Genomic DNA, 20,391 nt, shown 5'->3' with positions numbered 1-20,391 from the left:
TGATTCTTAACGTGGGCAGTGATGCTTCTGGAGGCGTTCGAATAGCAAAAGTCCTATAACTCTAGTCGTTTCACAGCATTGTTGGTGAATTTGTAGAATGATGAAGGAGACTCAAATACCTTCCGTTAGTGTTAGCTCTCTCAGAAACAGCTGATCAGAATGTTGACCTGTCTCACCCATTGTGTAGAGACCTAGAAATTTGCTAGCGGAGCAGGTAATTGAATTGTACTGTTTAACAGCCATGGGCTTTGCATGTTGGCCAATGGTATGCTGATACTCATTTAGAACGGTCTGTTTTTCTAAGCAGCCAATCAAAGACCCTAAGTGTTTCTTTCTAGGATGCACATGAAAAACAACAGACTGACTTGAACTTTTTGAGATGTCTTTTTCTGAAGACTTAGCAGTAGGAAATAGAGCTATAATGGTAAATTACAGCAGCAAGTGAAATTTAAAAGCTTCTAACGCTGGATAGTGGATGAAGGAAGTTTGTCCTTTTTTTCCTAAAGAAACTTCCTTTATTACAGTTTTTTTAAGGAGCAAAAGACTACAGTTCCCACAGTTTATAATCTTAACTACAACTGACTCATCCTGTAATACCGTGTTGTAATGCACCCAACCAGAATATAAAGTTCTGGGAATTGTAGTCTGTAATATTAATTGTCTGTGTTGCCGCATTATAATACAGACAGTACAAATCCCAGAAGTCCACATTTTTCCTGTAATGCCAAAACAAAAGTGAAATTTGTGACTGTCAGAATTATTGTCTTTATAGTAATTTTTCTCAACAGCAGATTTCTCTTGTATGTATTTTTTCGTGTGTGAAAAGTGACTCCTTCTCTTCTATTTAGTATATGTAAATTAGATTTATGTAAGAATCACTAAACCTTAGCCATTCTTGTTTATGGGCGTTTTTGTTCAGTGGGCAGTTTGATTTTAAACCATCATATCTAATTTATGTGTTTAAGGCTGGAAATCAACCTGATTATAGTCATTCTGATTTAAAACAAAAAATGCACAGTCAAAATACTAATGAATTGCAGTACTTCGAAATATACTAACTAGCAGCCTACTCCTGTTCCTGTTATGTTAATGTCAAAACTCCCATTGACATCTGCGATTCAGGATCAGGTCCTAAAATGTTCATAATGGTCACAGTTAAAAGAAGTCCATGTTTATGAAGTTCCTACATTGTAGCGAAGTACTAACACAGTATTATGCACTCAGACTAGGAAATAATTTCAAGTTTTCAGATACCCAAATTAATTGTTCGTAAGGGGGAAATTTTTTATTACTGTTGTATTAATCTTTTGCTATTGGTAATCCTTGACTTTCTACTGCTAATCGGTAACTTCCTTGCTCTTCTTTGTCCAACATAGACTGCAAGTACCTTTGGGCACCTGTCTTTTAAAGCATCGTGCGCTCTAATGGCACTGTAGAAATAATAATGTACAGTATATACACAAATACTTCATAAATAAATGCAATTTTAATATTGTTTTAGATATCTTTGTTCCAAATGAAGATCCTGGCAGTATGTGTGTAGGGAAGATACATTTTAGCAGAATTCATGAATGCTAGGAACTCTTCCTAATGTGTGTGTGCCAGCTATGCCGTGGCAATATAGCTGTTAATTTCTTTACTGTAAGAACAGCTGTTCCAGGAAATGATCTCTTTGCTTGATATGGAAAGTCCTGGAAAATTCAGTACAGAGTTAATGTAGTGGTTGCAGCAGTTCTTAATATGACCAGTGATGGAAACTAACTTTTTAAGTTGCAGAGTAACTTATTCTTCTTTAGAATAACTGGGGCAGGACAAACTTAATATTTTGTGCAGTTTCTTATACTCAGTGAGAGATTTCCTGAGTGCACTTCAGAATTTGACATTGTGTTTGATAATTTATAGAGCACAATTTATATTGAACTGTAAACACACTAATCCAAGAAAAAAGTATATTTTTAGAATATTTTATTGTCAGTACTTGTTATGACCTAACTACTGAAGGAAATATTCATACACATGTTAAGACATTTACTTAAAAAAGAAAAGGGGGGAAAAAGTGGGGTTAATTGCCATCAACCCATCTTTGCTGTATTCAAATTTATAATGGTTTATTTGTTTGATTATCAACATTTTGAACATCATTTGGAGCATTAATGCACAACCATTTTAGTCATTCAGGAACCAAAAATTTTCCATAATGTTTTTGCACCAGCTTAGATGCTGGCATGATGCTGTTTACCCTCAGCAGGAAACGATGGAAAATATTTTTAAGTGATGGCATGCCACCTACATTGCCATGACTTGTTTTCCTTTTCCCACATGGATGAAATACCCTGATTGCCCAGGCTTTGTAAATAACTTCAAATAATCCAGCTGTCTGAGACCGAAGGGTCGTTTGAGTCTTGCTGAGTGTTACTGACATTGTTAGCCAAAGCAAAGGAACCTGGCTTTCTGGTTTTGAGCCTTCTATGACATAGAGTTAAAAATATGTCACTGTCAAAAAATATTTTCCATCTCCACCTGCTGGAGATAAATGGCATCATGATGTTCAGTAGGTTGCTTCCTGATGTGATATCCTAGGCTGTGACGATACCAGGCAGAAACTGCTCCTAATGGCAACAACATATTAATTTATTTATTGGCATTTTTATGGGGCACAAAGGTTTCTTTTGGTTGGGAGTGGATAGGCAGGTGGGCAGAACATAGGATGTGTTTGATTAGCTTCCCTGTTGCTTCTAGATGATCAGGTGGCAGCAGTGAAAAACTACTCTTTTCCATATGCGTCTGGCTGCACCCTTTCTCTTGGATGTGGACTTTGCCACCTTGATTGATGCTTTTGTCACCTCTAGATTGGACTTCTGACATATGCTCCACATGCAGCTACACCATAAATCCATTTGGAAGCTGCAGTTAGCTCGGGGACGGCAGCATGTTGCAAAAGAGTATCCCATCATGAACACGAGGCTGGTGTCCTATGAACTACATTGCTTGCCTGTTGGCTTCCACATAAGATCTTGCATGTTGCCTTTGACCTATGAATCATTAAATGACTTGGGACCCCAGTCTCTCTAAGGTTATGCCTCTTTCTCGCTGTTGAGATCAACAGAAGTGCTGGTGGAGGCCTTTTAGTGTAGAAGAGAAGGAGCCTCCCCTGCAGGTTTTGGTTTTTGTTTTTCCTGGGGCTTGCTCAACTTTGAAATTTTACTCTTCTCCATAGTCTGAAATAGTTTGACTTTTTTGATTTCAGGGTGTACTGCAAAGCCCACCTTTTGAGGAGATATTTGGAGAGAGCAGAGGGTGATGGGGGTGGGATTTTCTTTGGAAATTTGAGGGGGGGAGGTTTTGATATGGCTTGTGTCATGTTTCTCTGTCTGGTGGCTGTATGTAGAATCATAGATTTTAAGGCCAGAAGGAATCATGATTATTTAGCCTGAGCTGTAGGGGGTAGGGAGGAATGTGCCACTGTGTTGTCTCTTAATGATAGTATAATATATCTTTAACTGATGCCTAGGTTGCTTACAGTCCAGCATAGGATTTCTTTCGTGTCTGTTTTTTAAATGTAAATAAATAAAATATTCTTCTCCTTGAAGTGTTTCACAGTCCAGTGGATTTAAATTCTTCTCATTTAGTGTACACTATAAATATTTCTTCCATAATATAGGTCGTGAGAATGAACCTAGATGTAGGGGATATATGTAATGGTAGGGTAGTTCTAGGGTTTTTTTTGCCACCAGGTAGTCCTCAGATACTCAGCTTTTGATTATCAGTATGTGACCCTTTGCTTTGCAATAACTTCAGTATTTATTTGCAATATTCAAAATTTAATAATGTGGGCACTCTGTGTGTGCTACAGAAGCAGGAATCGTTCTCCATAAAAATACCATCAGTTTCACAAGCAACATCAGCATGGCATGAGATCCTTGCCTTATGGATGAGTTATAAATGGATGTTAAAAGCAAATATATTCGTACTCTAGAACTAATCCAGTAGGCTTAGTTTTCCTTAATATTGAACAAATAAGAGTACTGCCAATTGAGGACAAGCTAACTTTCCTGATAGAAGAGATGTGACTTACATTACATCAGATCATGTCCTATTTTTCCCAGGTCTGCACCTCTTAGACCTGAAAGCAGTAGCTGTTGCTGCAAGAGGAAAAAAGCTCACACATCTACTAAGGTTCTCTAGATGTAGTTACTGCTATGTTTTCATTAAGGCTCTGTTGAAAGTAAAGTTTACACTATGTTGGACAGAACTGGTGCAGTGCATGTGTGGATAAGCCATCAATTTCTGCATCATGTAGCCCTTCATGTAGATGAAACATATAAGGATGATGTTTTCAAAAATGCCTATGAGACTTAGAAGCCCAAGTCCCACTGAAATAGAATTAGGCTCCTAAATCACAAAAAAGCCATTGAAAATTTTACCCTTTGTATTTACCATGGTATTAATTCCAGCAGCAGGGTTTCTTAGTAAGATGATGCTCATGGACCTAGCAGGTTCTTGGGACCTGTTTCCATAGCTCAGGGGTTAGAGCATTGGTTTAGTAAACCAAGGATTGCAAGTTCAAATCTTGCTGGTGCTTAGATAGCCGTTTCTGTTTGGGCCTTTTTAATACTTAGTCCTGCCATCAGTGCAGGGGACTGAACTAGATGACCTCTGGAAGTTCCTTCTAATCCTATGATTCTCTTCTGAGCCCTGTGTTCTTTATTGGCCTCTGGCTAGTATGAGCTCTTTAAACTTTTAAAACACAAACTATATCGCTATATAATATGGGGTTCTCTGTCTAAACTTGCGGGTTGGGAAAGTGTTTAGAGTAGATGATTCTTACAAGGAAAAAAGCGATTAAAACCTTGGGGCCACAGTGGTGCTGTCACTCTTTGCCAGCTGGGGACCTGGCTCATTATACTTACTTGTAAATAGGTGCATATGCTTGTGCAACATGCACGCACACACAAAACAAATACGAAAAGTTGGTAACTTAATTAAAAACTAATAGGAAACTGAACTAATGGGTAGAGATTAAGAATCAAATGCATATGAGTTTAGTATCGAAAAACTAAAAGAAAACAAAAAAGGATTAAATAATCCTGCTTCTTTGCCCATGCTTTGTATATTTTGCATTTCAGGGTAGAGACCTGTTTTATGTCTCTATCTCTAGCATAATCTTGTATTTATTTATTTGTCTAGCTAGGTAAACTGTTATGTCTGCTCAGGTTCATGTCTAGCGCAGCCATTATTGTGGTGTGTTTTGTACTTGAGGTTACCACCTTGCTAGCAAGCACAGATTGGAAATACACTTCAGGTTAATGTAGTCTTAAGAGTTCATTGATAGATCAAGAGGAATAGTATAGTGAGTAGGAGACCTCTTTTCCCTTTGTCGCATTCACTGCCTAACACAGGTATAATCTTTTGGGGAAGAAGGGGGAAATCCCAGGATACAGTGTGGCTTGGAGCACCTGATCAAGGAAAAATTGGCTTGCTGGTTATGAGACAATTTGATTTCTGGAGTTTTTTCCAGAGCTTTCTTGTCCTTCAGATGCAACTTGAAAGAACTAGTAGTATATTAAACACAAAAAAATAGAGGGAAATGAGGTGTGATATGGTATGATCACAAAGCTGATAAAACTCTTAGGTAGAGCATAACCTGACTTCAGCATGCAAGCTTAGCAAAATTAAAGAGGGTAATTGAAGAAGAATGAGGTTTGCTTTAGGGGCAGTGGAGCCCGACCTTGGATTCCTTTGTTCTAACTGATAGAATGTAGGGAACTTTTAGTGTGTATAGCCCCATGACCTTCTGGGAGAACTAAGTGGTTAGATTCTAGGGCAGAGTAGCCATTGTTACTGGTTAAGTGTCCTGACACAGAACCAGGTCAGTTTTGTTATAGTCTGTGGCATTTTATTATGAACCGTGTAAGGGATTTTAACCTGAGTTATTGTGTAACCCTTATCACAGTCTAGGTGGTCTGCAAGTCCTTTTTGCCATGCTGTGTACTTAGCTGTGGCATCTCTTCTAAACCTCAATTCCAGTAAAATCAGGGCTCTGTTCTCCCTCTCTGACCTTAGTGGCATGAAAGATGGAAGGCAAATTTCAGTGAAACCAGTCCAAAAAGAGAAGGTAATTCAGCCTCTGCTTTCCACCACTGAAGTAGATTCCCTTGGTGAAAAGAGTAACTAACTTCGGTTCAGATGCAGGTAGCTCACCCATTATAACTTCTTAGCCATTCCTTCCTGCATAACGTACAAAACCTCAGAAATGTGCAGGAAGTTGTTTCATGCAAGAGTCCAAACTGGACATTTGCAGAGTACTAAAAGTAGAACCACACAGAATTGGGACTTTAGAAAAATGAAGACGCTTCACTTCAAGAAGTGAAGAAGTTGCAAATGGGTATTAATATCCTGCATAATGGAGGCACGTAAGGACAAGAAAAGAGATTCTGTGAGGTTTAAATGGCACATGACAGCAGAAGTCATATCCTGCTTTGGAATAAAACAAAGGCTTTATTCTCAGACATAGGCAAAGCTGTAATTTAACAGTAGGTTTCTGCATATCTTCAAAAATTGCTGCAGACATGACAGAGCACATGTAGCACATGGTTGGAAAGATAGGCTAATGGTTTTACCCCATCTCTGGCAGTTGGGCTGCTGATAGCACTTGGGGTTCTGACTAGGGTGGAATTGTATAGCAGGTGCAGTGTCTTGTACTTCTTGGCTATCCCAAAACCTCTGTGGAGAGAGGTAGAAGCATTATGAAATGTGTGATGTACCTATATAGTCTCTTCTACATAGTTGCAGGGTCATATCCTTTGAGAATGGCTTCTTTGACTGTTTATCATCTGTTGTGTAATATGTTGACTAATGACAAGGTAGTTATGATAGTCTTAGACTTTCCAACCTGATTAAACAGGCAGAGTACTTGTAGAGGCCGGTATCCTTTGGGAACTAGACAAAATGAAATGTATGGTAGGAACAAATGTTGAAGATAAAGAGCCAGATTTGGCCCATTGTTTTGTTGGCCCATTGGTTCCATTGTGGGGAAAGAGCTAGGAGGAGGGATTCTCTTGTGATTAAGACACTGGACTGGAACTAGGGAGATCTGGACTCAACTCCTACCTCTGACACAGACTCTCTGTATGACCTTGCACAGGTCATTTAATGAGACTAACAAATTTATTTGAGCATAAGCTTTCGTGAGCTACAGCTCACTTCATCGGATGCATCCGATGAAGTGAGCTGTAGCTCACGAAAGCTTATGCTCAAATAAATTTGTTAGTCTCTAAGGTGCCACAAGTACTCCTTTTGTTTTTGCGAATACAGACTAACGCGGCTGCTACTCTGTAACAGGTCATTTAATAATTCCTTTCTGCTTTGGTTTCCCCTTCTGCAAAATGGGGGGGGAGGATAATATACTTTTAATTTCACTCCCACACTACTACTTGTATGTTTACGGCTGGATAATCTCTCTCTGTTTGTGTAGCACCAGATATGAGAAGACTCTGATCTCAGATCCTCAGGTACTACTGTAATATAAATAGTATTACCAATAAATTTTATTTTCTTTGCACTGGTAGGTGCATCACAGATGATGGGAATGTAAAAAAAAAAACCCTCTACACCTCTGTATATTATTTTAACATTACAAACATTTTTGTCCTTAACAAGTTTAGCCATTTAGAAAGAAGAAAACTATTTTATTAAAACAAAGCTTTTCCTTTTAAAATTAATGAATTTGACTTTTTTTGTCAATTAGCATGACTTTCGTGCGCAGTAAAATTATGGCACCCAGTAATTGTGAACTCGCTGAAAATATTTGAACACTGTTTTAAAACTACTGCACTGTACTCTGAAAACAAAATTTTATAATGAAACTAAGGTTTTGTCATGTGAAATAAAATGGTGGTAACAGTAACTTCCAATTTAATGCATTTTCTTTTCCAGGCTAATCCTTTCTGCAACATGAGTGTGTAAACATTAAATATATCTTTTACAGAAAGACGGGGAAGATAAAGCATGTGAAAATTGGGGGGGTGGTATGTCAAAATACAGAGGATTAGATAATTGTTCATTTCTGGGATACTGGATATCCCTTGAGGCAGAATTGCTCTGTGGCTTAGTTTTCCTCTTTTATTTCATGTTCATGATGTATTTATTAAGTAAATAATAGCAAGTCTAGCTGTGTAGTACATAAACTTTAGTAAAAAGGTAATTGACGGTGAAATTTGACAGTTGTGTTGCAGAGAGGAAAATGAGTGTGTTCAAGATCCACAAAGATGTTTTCCTTGCTCCTCTTAAGATTAGCTGTGAGGGAAGTGTGCGTGTACATCCAAGGGGTAGAATTTGGCCTTTAATTCTGACTTTTGCCAGTCTGTGCTTTAGAAAAAACAAATCCTTTTAATTACTGTTTATTATCATGGTTGTGCCCAAAGGATTTTGTGCCATGTGCTGTATAACACAATCCTGAAGAGTTTACAATCTAAGGCCTCATTCCCGCAAACATTTAATGCACCTGCTTGCTTCTACTACCACGAATAGTGCCATTGAAATCCGCGGAGCTACTTACGACAGTCTAGTTAAGCATGTGTGTAAGTGCCTTTGGCCCTGATCCTGCACATACTTATATAGGCTTAACTTTACACCTGTGAGTAGCCCGTTTGGCTTCAGTGACAATACTCATGTGTAAAGTTAAGCACGTATGTGTTTGTTGGTTTGGGGCATAAGACTCCAGTCCTGAAAGCAGCTAAACCCAGTTGGGTCCCTGCACTTGAGGAAAGCTTCTTGAAGGATCATGGTTTGTACAGTGCAGAAATCCTTGCTGTCCACACTGTTGATATACTGGGAATTTATTTTAAAAAAATTGGTTTTCACGAAGGACTTGTGTACATGGCGCCGCAGTCTGGACTATGGGGTTGTGAATTGCAGAGCGCTGTAAAATGTTGCACTCTAATTGCCCCATATAGACCCGCTTGCTTGAATGAAAAGGTGATTAGCTCACATTGATGTAATCCCGTATCATAGAGATAACCTTGTGAACGTCTACTAACATTTTATATAAATATGGCTATGGGACCTCCACCATAGCACCATTTGTTTTCACATGTAAAGCAAACAACTTGCAATGCTAATTAAAGTGCTCTCATTTTATCTAAGAGTTTTGCATTATTTATCTAAATTCTCTTTTATGGGTGAGTGTTCTGAGTTTGTTTATTAATGAATGCTTAGAAATAATATAAAATTAGACCTTATGAATTCTTCATGAGGTATAATTTACCATGATCATTTTTCCTGGCATTTAGGTGCTGTGAACAATTTATTATGTACGGATAATATTTTTTACTTCTGAGTGCTAGAAATAATCTGTCCATATGAACTGTATAGTTTTCATAGTCTTCGAATTTTTCTCGGATTTTGCTTTCTTAGGAAAAGTCTGCTTGTGGAATCTTTGCAAAACACTGCCCTTTGGCTTTTATAAACAAATATTTAGTTTTGGGAACTCTATTATTGTATCGTTTGCTGTGTATAGCAGATTCCCAGGGTATTACCTATAAAAAGCATGTGTACACACGTAATTCAGATAAGAGTGGGGCTTTAAGGAAACGATGTGTTACTATAAAGAGTTTTCAGTGTATGTATGCAACACTCTTCTCAGTTCAGCACATGGACTCTTTCTGAGGCTACAGAGAACATATTTTGTAAATGTAAAATGTATATTTACATTTATGGAGCCATTGGCTGTTGTTTATGCATGCAATAGAAAGATAAGGCTGTCTTAATTGGTTTGTGGGTAGTTTTCTAAATGATTCATTAACTGTTCTTTGTAATGGTAGATGGATGTAACATATTTACTGTACTAACAACTAAAGATTAATGTCAGTTACCAGTAGCTTGTTTAAGCATTATAATAGTTTTATTTAAATTATATGTGCAGGTATTCTTTGCATTATTGGTGAAACTAATATTTTAGCAGGAAGATTAAATCCACTGTATTCGTTAGAAATATTTGTATGAAGACTCATAAAAAGTATTTCTTAAATATTATTTAGAATGTAGGAGCTGCTATGGTGGATTTTTTGTTGTTGACGTTCTTTGGGGGTTTTATATCACGCTTTGTGATTAGCTGTGCTTTGCAAAACACTGGCAGAGCTTATGCAGTCTTCCCAAGCAACAAAGTATTTCTTTGTGCAACCTGTCAAATTAAAATACCCTGTAGTTTGCTGATATATCACCATACTGAGAAAAGTAGTACACCAAGAAATAATTTTAGAAACCGGGGGTCTGATGAAATGCATCCTGAATTGAGGACAAGGCTTGCCTTTATTTGAAATAGATTGATAGACCTAAAATAATAATCAAACTTGAAATTCTGTTTTGGTCACATGGAAGATTAGTATAAATCAAATTAACTTGTGCTTGTGCTTACATAGATAATATTCAAATTAATGTTGGCTTCTAAATTATAAATGTATACAGTATCTATAATTTAACTTTTTTTCTAGGGTATTATGCACATATAGGATTATAATAATTAATATCTCTAGTATTTTTTCAATACCAGAAGACTACAACAGAAAGTGCCCTGGTTGAATAATTTAGAGACAAAGGATATAGGGTCATTTCACAGTTGAAAAAACAAAACAAAACCCAACCAGGATTCATCTACTTTAAAGGGCACTTCATCTTGGACTATAACCAGCGGCTTTTTAAAAAGGCACCTTTGTAGTGACAGGGTTTTTTTAAGGAACATATTTTTTAATCTGTGTATGGAGAATAATAATGTTAGAGATGGCCCAGACTGCCAATTCCTTAAAAAAAAACCTTTTCATAATACCTGTATTTGTGTGAATGTAGATATGGGGAATTGCTCTTGCAGTGTAATTTTAAGACCAGCAATATCTGCCTAAATTGCATTAAGTAAATTATTCTACAAAACATCGGAAATGTTGAATTAACCATCAGTGGCTTAAGTTTTAAACATAACTACGTAAAACATTGTTTCAGGGAAAGTGTGTGTGGGGAGGGAGGACTTTGAGGCTAAGTGACTTGTATTTTTGCACTGATTTTGTCAATATTTGAATAGACCTTTTGACCTGAGAAGATGAACGTATGGTTCTTCTCCCTGCAAGACATTTGTGGAAATAAGCTACATCTCCATAGTGATTCTACCCTAGTAAGATATAACTTTGGTAAAAATAATAATAATGCAGTGCAAGGACCTTTATAGTAATTCAAACACTGTGAAAGCAAAAAGTGTGTCCAGGAAATTTCAGGAGACCCTTTTCTAGAATGTTGTTTATGTGGTGAATAATAAGTTAACATCTTTTTTTCAGTAAGCATAGGGAGAAGAAATAAGTGGGTTGATGAAGAGCATTTTTAAAATAAAAATAATATATTTATTTTTAAGTAGTACACAATAGGTTCCAACAACATTTTGATATTGAAGGGACAGTAAGCTCTACTACAGCAAGCTTGTTGCACACAGAACTAACTTACAGAACGTCTGAGTTTAGAAGTGCTAAGTGGGGGTATGTCTGATAATGAGTATTAGGACTGTTGTTTTGGTTGTCATAAATAATTCAAATTTTTAAAAATGATTTGTCAGAGAATATAGCCCAAGTAAATATTATCCCTTCATGCTGATAAGAACTTGGAGTGCTTTCTCTGATACATAACTGCTTTTATACATAAATTCTCAGAAATCTCTTCTACACAAAGGAAAGTCTTAAATTATTTAATGAAAAATCAGTATGCTCAGATGTTTGTTATGAATGTTTCTGGTAATATATTTTGAGTTCCCATCAGGTTTTTTTTCTTCTTGTTCTCTCATGTAGAGAATGAGAAGATGAAGTTGCTTTTAGAAACTCACATCATCACAGTAATTCAGTAGAAAGCAAATCTTGTGCCTGATTTTCCTTTACATTGGTGAAAATGAGGAGACATTTCTTTGAAGGTTAATGGAGTTGAACCAAAGTAAGTGAGAAGAGAATCCAGCCCTAAGATGCCAGAGTAATGAATGCTGAAATACTAGCAGTGAGGAAAATATCTTCAAGGGAAAATGTATTTGCTCAAACTCAGACTTGATAATTTCCTTTATATTGTAACTTTAAAAATCTTAAGGGTGAACTATACTTTTTTGCTTGGTTTTGAAGATAAAATTCTAAAGAATAAAATACTTTGTGCAACATTTGTAACCACTAGAATAGCTAGCATTGAATTTGATCATCCTTTGTGGATTTTAAAATCAAAGATCAAGGGGTAAATGTTTAACAAGGGTAACTAGCATGCTTCCTGCTTCTGTTACTGGTAATAGAACGTCAGCCTTTACTTCTCAATGCACTGCTCTGAGAGCATGATCCTGTTCTCATTCAGATCAATGGCAGTATTCCCATTAACTTCAGTAGTGCAGGATCAAGCCTTAAAACAATTTATCTGACATTTCAGCTTATTTTTTTAATTAAATCTATTGCAGTTGTATTATTTGTCCATAAAGCACTTTAGTTAACCATACCTACTCAGAATTTCCAGTCTCTAAATTTATCTTATTAATTTTTAATTATTCACTGGGTAAAATATTGGGGTTTGAATTTAGTGATTGATATAAACTGTTTGTAACAGCACAAATCTATTATAACCCCTATTAGAATGCACAGTGAAGAAATTAACCAGTGAAAATGCAAAAATGATAGAAGTTCACTAAAATGAGTATGTAAAATAGACATATTTTATCAGAAGAGGATGACTCTACTTCACTAATATTTGCGGATGTTTAAAATTGAGTTAAAATGCTAACATTGGACCTGATCCTGCAGAACTCCCTCATCTTGTGTAGGCTTGAGTAGGAGTTAAGTTTGCTCAGCACCTCAGCAGAAAGTACGAACCAAGATTGTGTTTTTAAATCAATTTGATGCAGTTATGTGCATACAACATAGATGAAAGAATTATGCTCAATTGAGCTGTAACTTCCAGAATATATTTGTTCACCAGAGCGAGAGATAACCACCTCTACAGTAGACTACCAGCAAAGCTTACTGGGACTGGAATAAGTATTGGATTTAAAGTTAGAGTGGTACAGAAATGGAATGGAGTACATATTCTCTTTATTCTAAATCCTTTAATAGCATGTATAAGTGAATATGCATCTGAAATAGATATAATTTATATTGAAGTAGGGAACATATTTGATCGTTGGTAAATGTGCAGAACAAGGGATGGGGTTATCTAAAGATTTAGGCAGTTTACAGTCATGTGACTTGGCAGTGGTGGTTCTGATAGAATCTGTTGATGTTTTTAAGAAGTTGCCATTGTTATGAAGCCATCACCTACCTACATACTCTGATTTTACTTTCCAAATAGTTCTATTTCATATATTTGCTGTGCTTTTTTGTTAGCCATACTGAAAAGTCTTCATTCGTTGAAAACTGTTAAACAAAGTTGCTGTTACTTGCTGTGCCAAATACTTAAATAGTTTTAAATGGCTATTTTTAATGTCCAATTATAAACAGAGGGGATATTTCATAGGTGAGGTATCGGAAGCAATACTGAAACACATGAATTCACAATCATTTTGGTTTGGTTATTTCTAGTGCTTCCTTAATTTAAATCAAGTAGAAAACATTAGTTCGCCTGGTGTCAGTCTAGTTTAGAATACTTTATTTCCCCCTCCAAGGTTTTGTAGGGAATTATTAAACCTATCTTGTCACAATATGTACTTTACTGACTTTAAAGAAAGAAAGCAAAATTAAGTCTTAGGTAATTATTGTAATTATAGGATCAGATCGACACAGGGTTCAAACTGTATGGTATCTTGGTCTCTCTTGGATTTTTCCTTTATCTTTTAAACGTCCTTGCCCTACGTTAGTGGGAGTCTCTCCTGCTTGATAGTACTTTATATCACTGAATATCTGATGCTGTCTTTAATAAACAGAGACCTTGCCTACACTGGAGATTTTCCACAATTACAGCCATCTGGTTAGCTGCACCAGTGCAACCCCTTGAGTAGACAGAGAAAGACAGTTTTCCCTGGTAGAGTTTACCCCGATTAAGGGTAGTGTCCACCAGTGCAAATCCTGGCTTTCCTCATCAGTACCTGGGATTGCACTCGTACAGTTATACTGAAGTTAAAGTTAATGGAGCTTCCAGATGAAAAGCTCTTGCATTATTAGACCTTGATCCTGCAAATGCATACATACGTCAGTTGTGTGTTTAATCCCACTGGCAGCTCAGATGCATCATTGTTTGCTAGACTGGACTCTTACTTTGTAATTAAAAAAAGACCATTTGAATCTCTTTTTTGAAAATTATGGCCTTAAATTTCAAGATGGAGAGGTGTTTTGATTTTCATGGGGTATTCCTACCCTGTGAGCCATTTGAAAGTAATGGCTCTGGTAGAATCCAAAAGGCCCTTTGCAATTACAGCAAACACTATAATACTCACATCCATGAAGGGTCAGGGTCTTATGCTGTAAAGAGGAGTTAGTCCACTAGTGAAAAATATTACTGGAGAATACAAGTAATTATTGGAGCCAGTAAAAGGTGTGTCTTGTGTGATTAGAGGGTTATTACTCGAAGGTGATCCAAACAACTATTTGCAGATTAAATGCTCCCACTTAATTTGGTGTCATACTTTGTGATACAGTTATTAAATAGGCAATATATTTTACCTATTCAGTATAGACCTATATATTTACCTCTTCTGCTTTAATGGAACTGTAATTTTAATCATGATTATTACCTTAAATTATAATTAAATTCATGCTTAAATATACATTTATCAAAATGGTTGTGTGATGAAAACAGAAATTAGCTTTGCATTAACCAAAAAAGGGAGGGTTTTTTTCCCACTGCTTCTTAGTATATGCTCACAGCCAAAGACTAGCATGACCTACTTTACAACAATAACAGAGGAATCAAGCCCATGCCTTTTTTTTGTTTTGTTTTTTTTGTTAGTGTCTGAATTGGCCATGAAAGCTACCTACTCATTGATATGTAAGTATCTTTAAAAATAGCAATTGTATGTGAAACTTCAGGCAGTTTTTTTTTTTATTTAGATAATTAGCACCATGGAGCCTCAGGTGTCGAATGGCCCTACATCCAATACGACCAATGGACCCTCCAGCAACAGTAGAAACTGTCCTTCCCCCATGCAGACAGGGGCTGCCACAGATGACAGCAAAACGAACCTCATAGTCAACTATTTACCCCAGAATATGACACAGGAGGAATTCAGGAGTCTCTTTGGGAGCATTGGTGAAATAGAATCCTGCAAACTTGTGAGAGACAAAATTACAGGTATGCTCTTAAATATTTTTGACATTGGCTTAAATACGCACTTCTACTTTATGTAATCCTTTGGGCAACACAACTTTGGTGTCTTTAAAATATTCATAGATTTGTTGAGTTGTGCCTAAGTACATACAGTGGACACCACAATAATTACCTTTACTGCATATTCCCAGAATGGGAAATATTGCCAATACCCCAGTAAACTTCCTGCAGGTGGTAAACTTTCAGTCTTCAGTGATGTCTACTGTGGAAATATATACAGATTTCAGGAGAAGCCAGTTGTGTTCCAAGCCACATAAAGAGCTAGAAAAAGAATAACTAGGATTTCTGAAAAATTCATAATGTATTTATAAAAGATAATTGGGAGGCGCCTTTTGTACAGGTTCACAGCCCATTAGATGCCATGTCCTTCCCTAGTCCTCCTTCATTTTTATTTATTTTTCCCTAGCTTTAAAAAGGATAGTCTAAAACCTGTGCTGTGTTTTTTTTTTTTTGATGATTGAGTCTTGTTTATAGCTTTGTTCTCCGATACTCTTACCCCGTCTTAGCCCTTTTTCTCATGGAGTAAAATCTGTTGATAGGATTATCTGCAGAAGTTTCAGAAATAAACCCTTCATTATAGTCTAGGTCTGTATCAAAGAGAAAAGAAATGTGCATGTCCACCCATAGGAGAAGCACGAACAGGTGAGAAAATACCTGCTCTGTTGTCCGTCTTTGCTGCAGAACTGCAGCCATCGTCATACACTGGAACACATCCTATATTTAAAAAGGCAGTGGGATGAACCATCAGCTTCTATGCCTGCTTGTGAAGGCTCTGTGGCCTTATTACTCCCACTCTAAAGGAGTGGCTGAAGTTTCTGCTGCTGTTTGGTGCATCACCAATATCATAGTTCATGATGTAGCATACATATGTGGAGATTGCAGTCACTGCCAGACTCTGTACTGTCCTGGAACATCATGTTCCTTCACGCCCTGCTCATAGCAGGGTATTGGTTATGCAAGGATCTGTGTGAGTGATATTCAGCCATTTTCAGGTTTCTGAACTCCTTTTCTGCCATATTGCATACTGCAGCCAGGCACGAGCGAACTCCACACCTATACATGTTCTAAGTAAACCAGTGCAGGATCTGCCCCTAAGAAACTGCAGATGCTCTTACCACATTTCCTTAACTAGAGCAAAGGGGTTGACAGTCTTGGAAAAGGAAGGGTTCCCAAAAGAGCTGGGGTTTTTTCCCCATAGAACATACACATAGAGGGCTGTGGGTAGAAAGTGGGATATAATTCTCTCTTCTCAAAATGAATACTCTGATTTTATCTTGAGAATGAGGATATAGACAAACAGCATTGCTCTAGCACTCACGTAGCCTATGCCCTGACAGTATTAGTATGATCCACTTATCATTTCACATTTAAAAGCACTTCCTTTTATTTCCTTTTTGCCATATAACAAAGTTCAAATTTAACACTGAGGCACATAATAAATGGCAGTAGCCCTAAAGCAAATTGCATTCTCAAAAATATAGTTAATCAGAACTCTCTCTGGAACATTGGTTGTTATGTATCTACCTCAGTACGACCTGATTGGGAGACAGCTTCAGGAGTGTGAGGAAGAGGATTAAAAAGGGGGCAGTGAGTTGTCTTTGCTTGTACTTTATTTAGATTGTGGAATGTTCAAAGTGTTTTTCTGAAGAACAGAGCTGCATTCGTGGTACAGCAACCTAACACTGTACTAGAATATCTTTCCCTGGATATTTGCTAGCACAGCTGTCAATTAGTTACAAAACTATTGTGTTTTTCTTTCCAATCTAAGGAACTAAAATTACAGGTAACTTCAAGTGTGTTAGATGTGAGCAGACAAACAAGTATAACTTTTAAATTAAGTGCCACTAGAGTCTCGTGCTTCCAGTCTGGATTTTGATCATGAAAAATCCTATTTTTCAATAGCTACTGCATATTTTTAGCTTTCTAGACATCTCAAAATTAGTAATGTTTTTCTCTAAATGTAATCTTGAGTTTAGATGGGTACAAAAATGCCATCTGTTGTTTCTTTTGCAGGATGAGAACCCTGGATGTTGTCTTAGTCTTTACTTTCTTTCCTGTGCGTATTGTTTCCTCTTGGTTTCATGCTGCCTGAAGGATTCTGTCTCAATAGTAGATGCGTGTACTAGCTTCGGATATGTTTCTGGGTGGTTGTCCCCCTAGAAATTTTCTTTCAATATAAATTGGATCATTCTTTCTGAAATGATTTATGGGTAACCAGGTTTCCAAAAATTAAGATTGGAGTAAAATTTTCAAAAGTTCTCAAGTGATTTACAGACTCTGTCCCATTCTCCAAACTGATATATGCACTTTGGTGCCAAAGCCTCATTGAATTCAGTAGGCTTCTAAATGTGAAAATGGAACTTAGGGCCTCAAGTAACTTAGGCACCTTTGAAATTTTTACACCAGATAATTTGTCTGTATTCCAGAGTCCCAATGGTTTGAAGTTTGGGGAATGGACTTTTGGTTCTTTGAGACTCAATTTTTCTCAGAATTACCTTGTTCACTTTGGTTATAGGTGATATATAATAGAAAATGCTGATAGAAAACCCTGATGGTTTCTTCTGAGTTATTATTTTCCCTTCATCTTGAATTCACCGTGCCACCAAATAACTGCCACCACATGTCAACCTGGTTCCCCTACATCAGAAAGTCCTCGGAGCAAATAGAATAGTGGGGAATCTGACATGCAGTTTTATCTACTGGTCTTCTCTCCCTGCGTCCAGCGAGAAGACTGGAAGACCACTTCACTCCTTCCCTCCACCTACTTCAGTCACATTTCTCCAGGCCACTTAACGTTGAAGCCTGGGGAGTACCAGTGATTAGAATGTTTGTTAAATGCAAAAACAAGACTCCTCAAACTATGTCTAAACTGTGGGTATTGGCCTCTGGTCATGCTACACAGCACTAGACAAGAAGTGTGTCCCCCCAAAAGGCTCACCAGCACACACAGTTATCATTTTCATCAAGATGAGCATAAACAAATAAAAAGACAAGACCAGACTTATACTACAGACCCAATTGACAAGTTTGATCAACCCTTGGCCCATGTATTCAATAGTGTAATGCGAATGAATAAAAATCAAGGCTGAAATATCTTTCAAGTTTGTTCTGTGAGTGTCCTTTGTAGGAGTGAGAGCTTGTCAGAATGTCTGCCTTTTCAATGATTATCTGCTTTATTTTATTAACATCAGGCACCATAATTTTTTGAAGATGTACTGCGGAATAAAATTAACTACAGTGCACAGTAAATTCTCTTGACATGCTTGTGGACTTAAGCAAAGCTCTGAAACAGTTCATATTCAATCTGCTTGTGGATTTTTGCATATTTTTGTTCAGAAAATCCATCTTTTTTGGTGGATAATTCTTTGTTTTGTCAGTGAATAAATAACATAAAAATAGATACAAGGTGTACGATAGAAAGTAGGGACTGATAAATGAGTCATTTTAACAAAAACTGGCACAGTTTTTGTGAAGAATGTGGACCTCTTTCAGATACAATAAATTGCTTTCTCCTTCTTGCTGGTAAAATAAAATGTCGATTATAAAGTAAAAGCAAAATTTGAGCTCGACAATAAAGTAAATCCAAATTTTGAATTAAAGTTGCGGTTAAGGAATTTTTAAACAAGTGCTTTCAGAAAAATAAAAGGGCATATTTCAAATGTGATCTAAAATTGTTAGACTGGCAAAATCACATCAGAAAATCTCAAATAGGAAGGCGAACATTTAACTGGGCAAATGATCTAGTTTTTCCCACCTTGTTAAGGAAATGCAGAGACTTTAGTAAGATAATATTTAGAGTCCCAAAATATTTTTTGCAACGAGTTCAAAGCTAAACAAATCAGTTCAACATACAAGATCCCATTGAGAGAATTTATATTCAGGACTGTTATGCCATTATTTTAATAGGGATTAAAGTTACTGTATATTAACAACAACAATAATAATAATCTGTTCACAGTCTTCATACAGGTCTTCTGGAGCAGTCATAAAATTTTTAAGAAAACTAATTCATGATGTTACCACTTGCTTAGGAAAGGCACGTGTTTAAACAAGCATACGCCTTTATTACTGGGAAAAAATGCTAATTTGGTAGTATGCTGAACTCAATTGAACAGGAATGACAGGTTCTAAGACAGTCTTTAATTTGGTATTCAAAACCAAAATTGTGAACTTCAGTTTTGTTTGGTAGCTTTTCTGAACAGGCAGGATATACAGTGGCTTTTTAAAAAGATGCTAATGATTTGAAAGTGGAGATATAACTCAGGCATACATTTTAATTATGGGGGAGAGGCTCAACTGAAAAATGTATTTTAGTTGTAGAGACTGTAAGGAAATGAGACAGGGAAAAACAAAAAGACCAAAGATATTTGCCATCATTTGGCAGGGAGTTTTAATAAAAGCAGAACTTGTGGTTATAAAGTGTGCTTATTAATTTCTTCATTTGCACTACCTAATTAATTCTAGCATTTTAAATTAACAGTGAAACTGGTCCCTGCTGTACCATTTTATAGCTACAGCATATTTCGTCCAACAATCCAGTTGTTCAGGTTTAATCAGCTGCTTTCCAAAAATGGAAAAGAAGGGACTTGAGTGAGGAAACTAAATGGCACAAACATTTTGGAACAGCAGTATATGAAATAGATTGCCAACTTAGTGGGGAACAAGCAGGTTTTAGACCATTCAGATTATGTAGCCAGTACTGTTGGTCTTATAAATAGAACAATGTGCATAGTAGCAAACAACTCTTCTAATAAATTGTATAGCTTTCCAGAAGGCTAGTGTACATGAGACAGTCTGTGGGGGGAAAAAGGCATATTATGGAATAACAACAAAAATAACTAGAATCATCAATGACCCATATGATGCTGAATGTGCTGTCAGAGATGATACCGTCATCCAATGATTTGCAGTGACAGCTGGGGTAAGGCAAGGGTGTGCTATGTCCCCACTGTTGTTTGCACTGGTCATTGACTGCATCATGAGGAAAATAACCACAGAAGGCAACAAAGGAATTTTATGGACAAATGATAAAGGGAAATTGGATTACCTTGTTTTTGCTGATGACATTATTGTGCT

At 36.8% G+C, this 20,391-nt stretch overlaps 1 protein-coding gene across 8 annotated transcripts in view; it reads left to right on the top strand.

The window, feature by feature from the left end:
- ELAVL4 (ELAV like RNA binding protein 4) overlaps positions 1-20,391 on the top strand; it is a 105,763-nt gene that overhangs the window by 38,455 nt on the left and 46,917 nt on the right. For all 8 annotated transcript variants that reach the window (XM_043490838.1, XM_038414397.2, XM_038414398.2 and 5 more), the window contains exon 2: positions 15,039-15,279. In XM_043490838.1, coding sequence (XP_043346773.1) covers positions 15,039-15,279 — 241 coding nt within the window. The remainder of the gene's footprint in view (positions 1-15,038; positions 15,280-20,391) is intronic.

Source organism: Dermochelys coriacea, chromosome 8 (assembly GCF_009764565.3).
Source record: "Dermochelys coriacea isolate rDerCor1 chromosome 8, rDerCor1.pri.v4, whole genome shotgun sequence".
NCBI lineage: Eukaryota > Metazoa > Chordata > Testudines > Dermochelyidae > Dermochelys > Dermochelys coriacea.
This window is presented reverse-complemented; position numbering and strand designations above follow the sequence as displayed.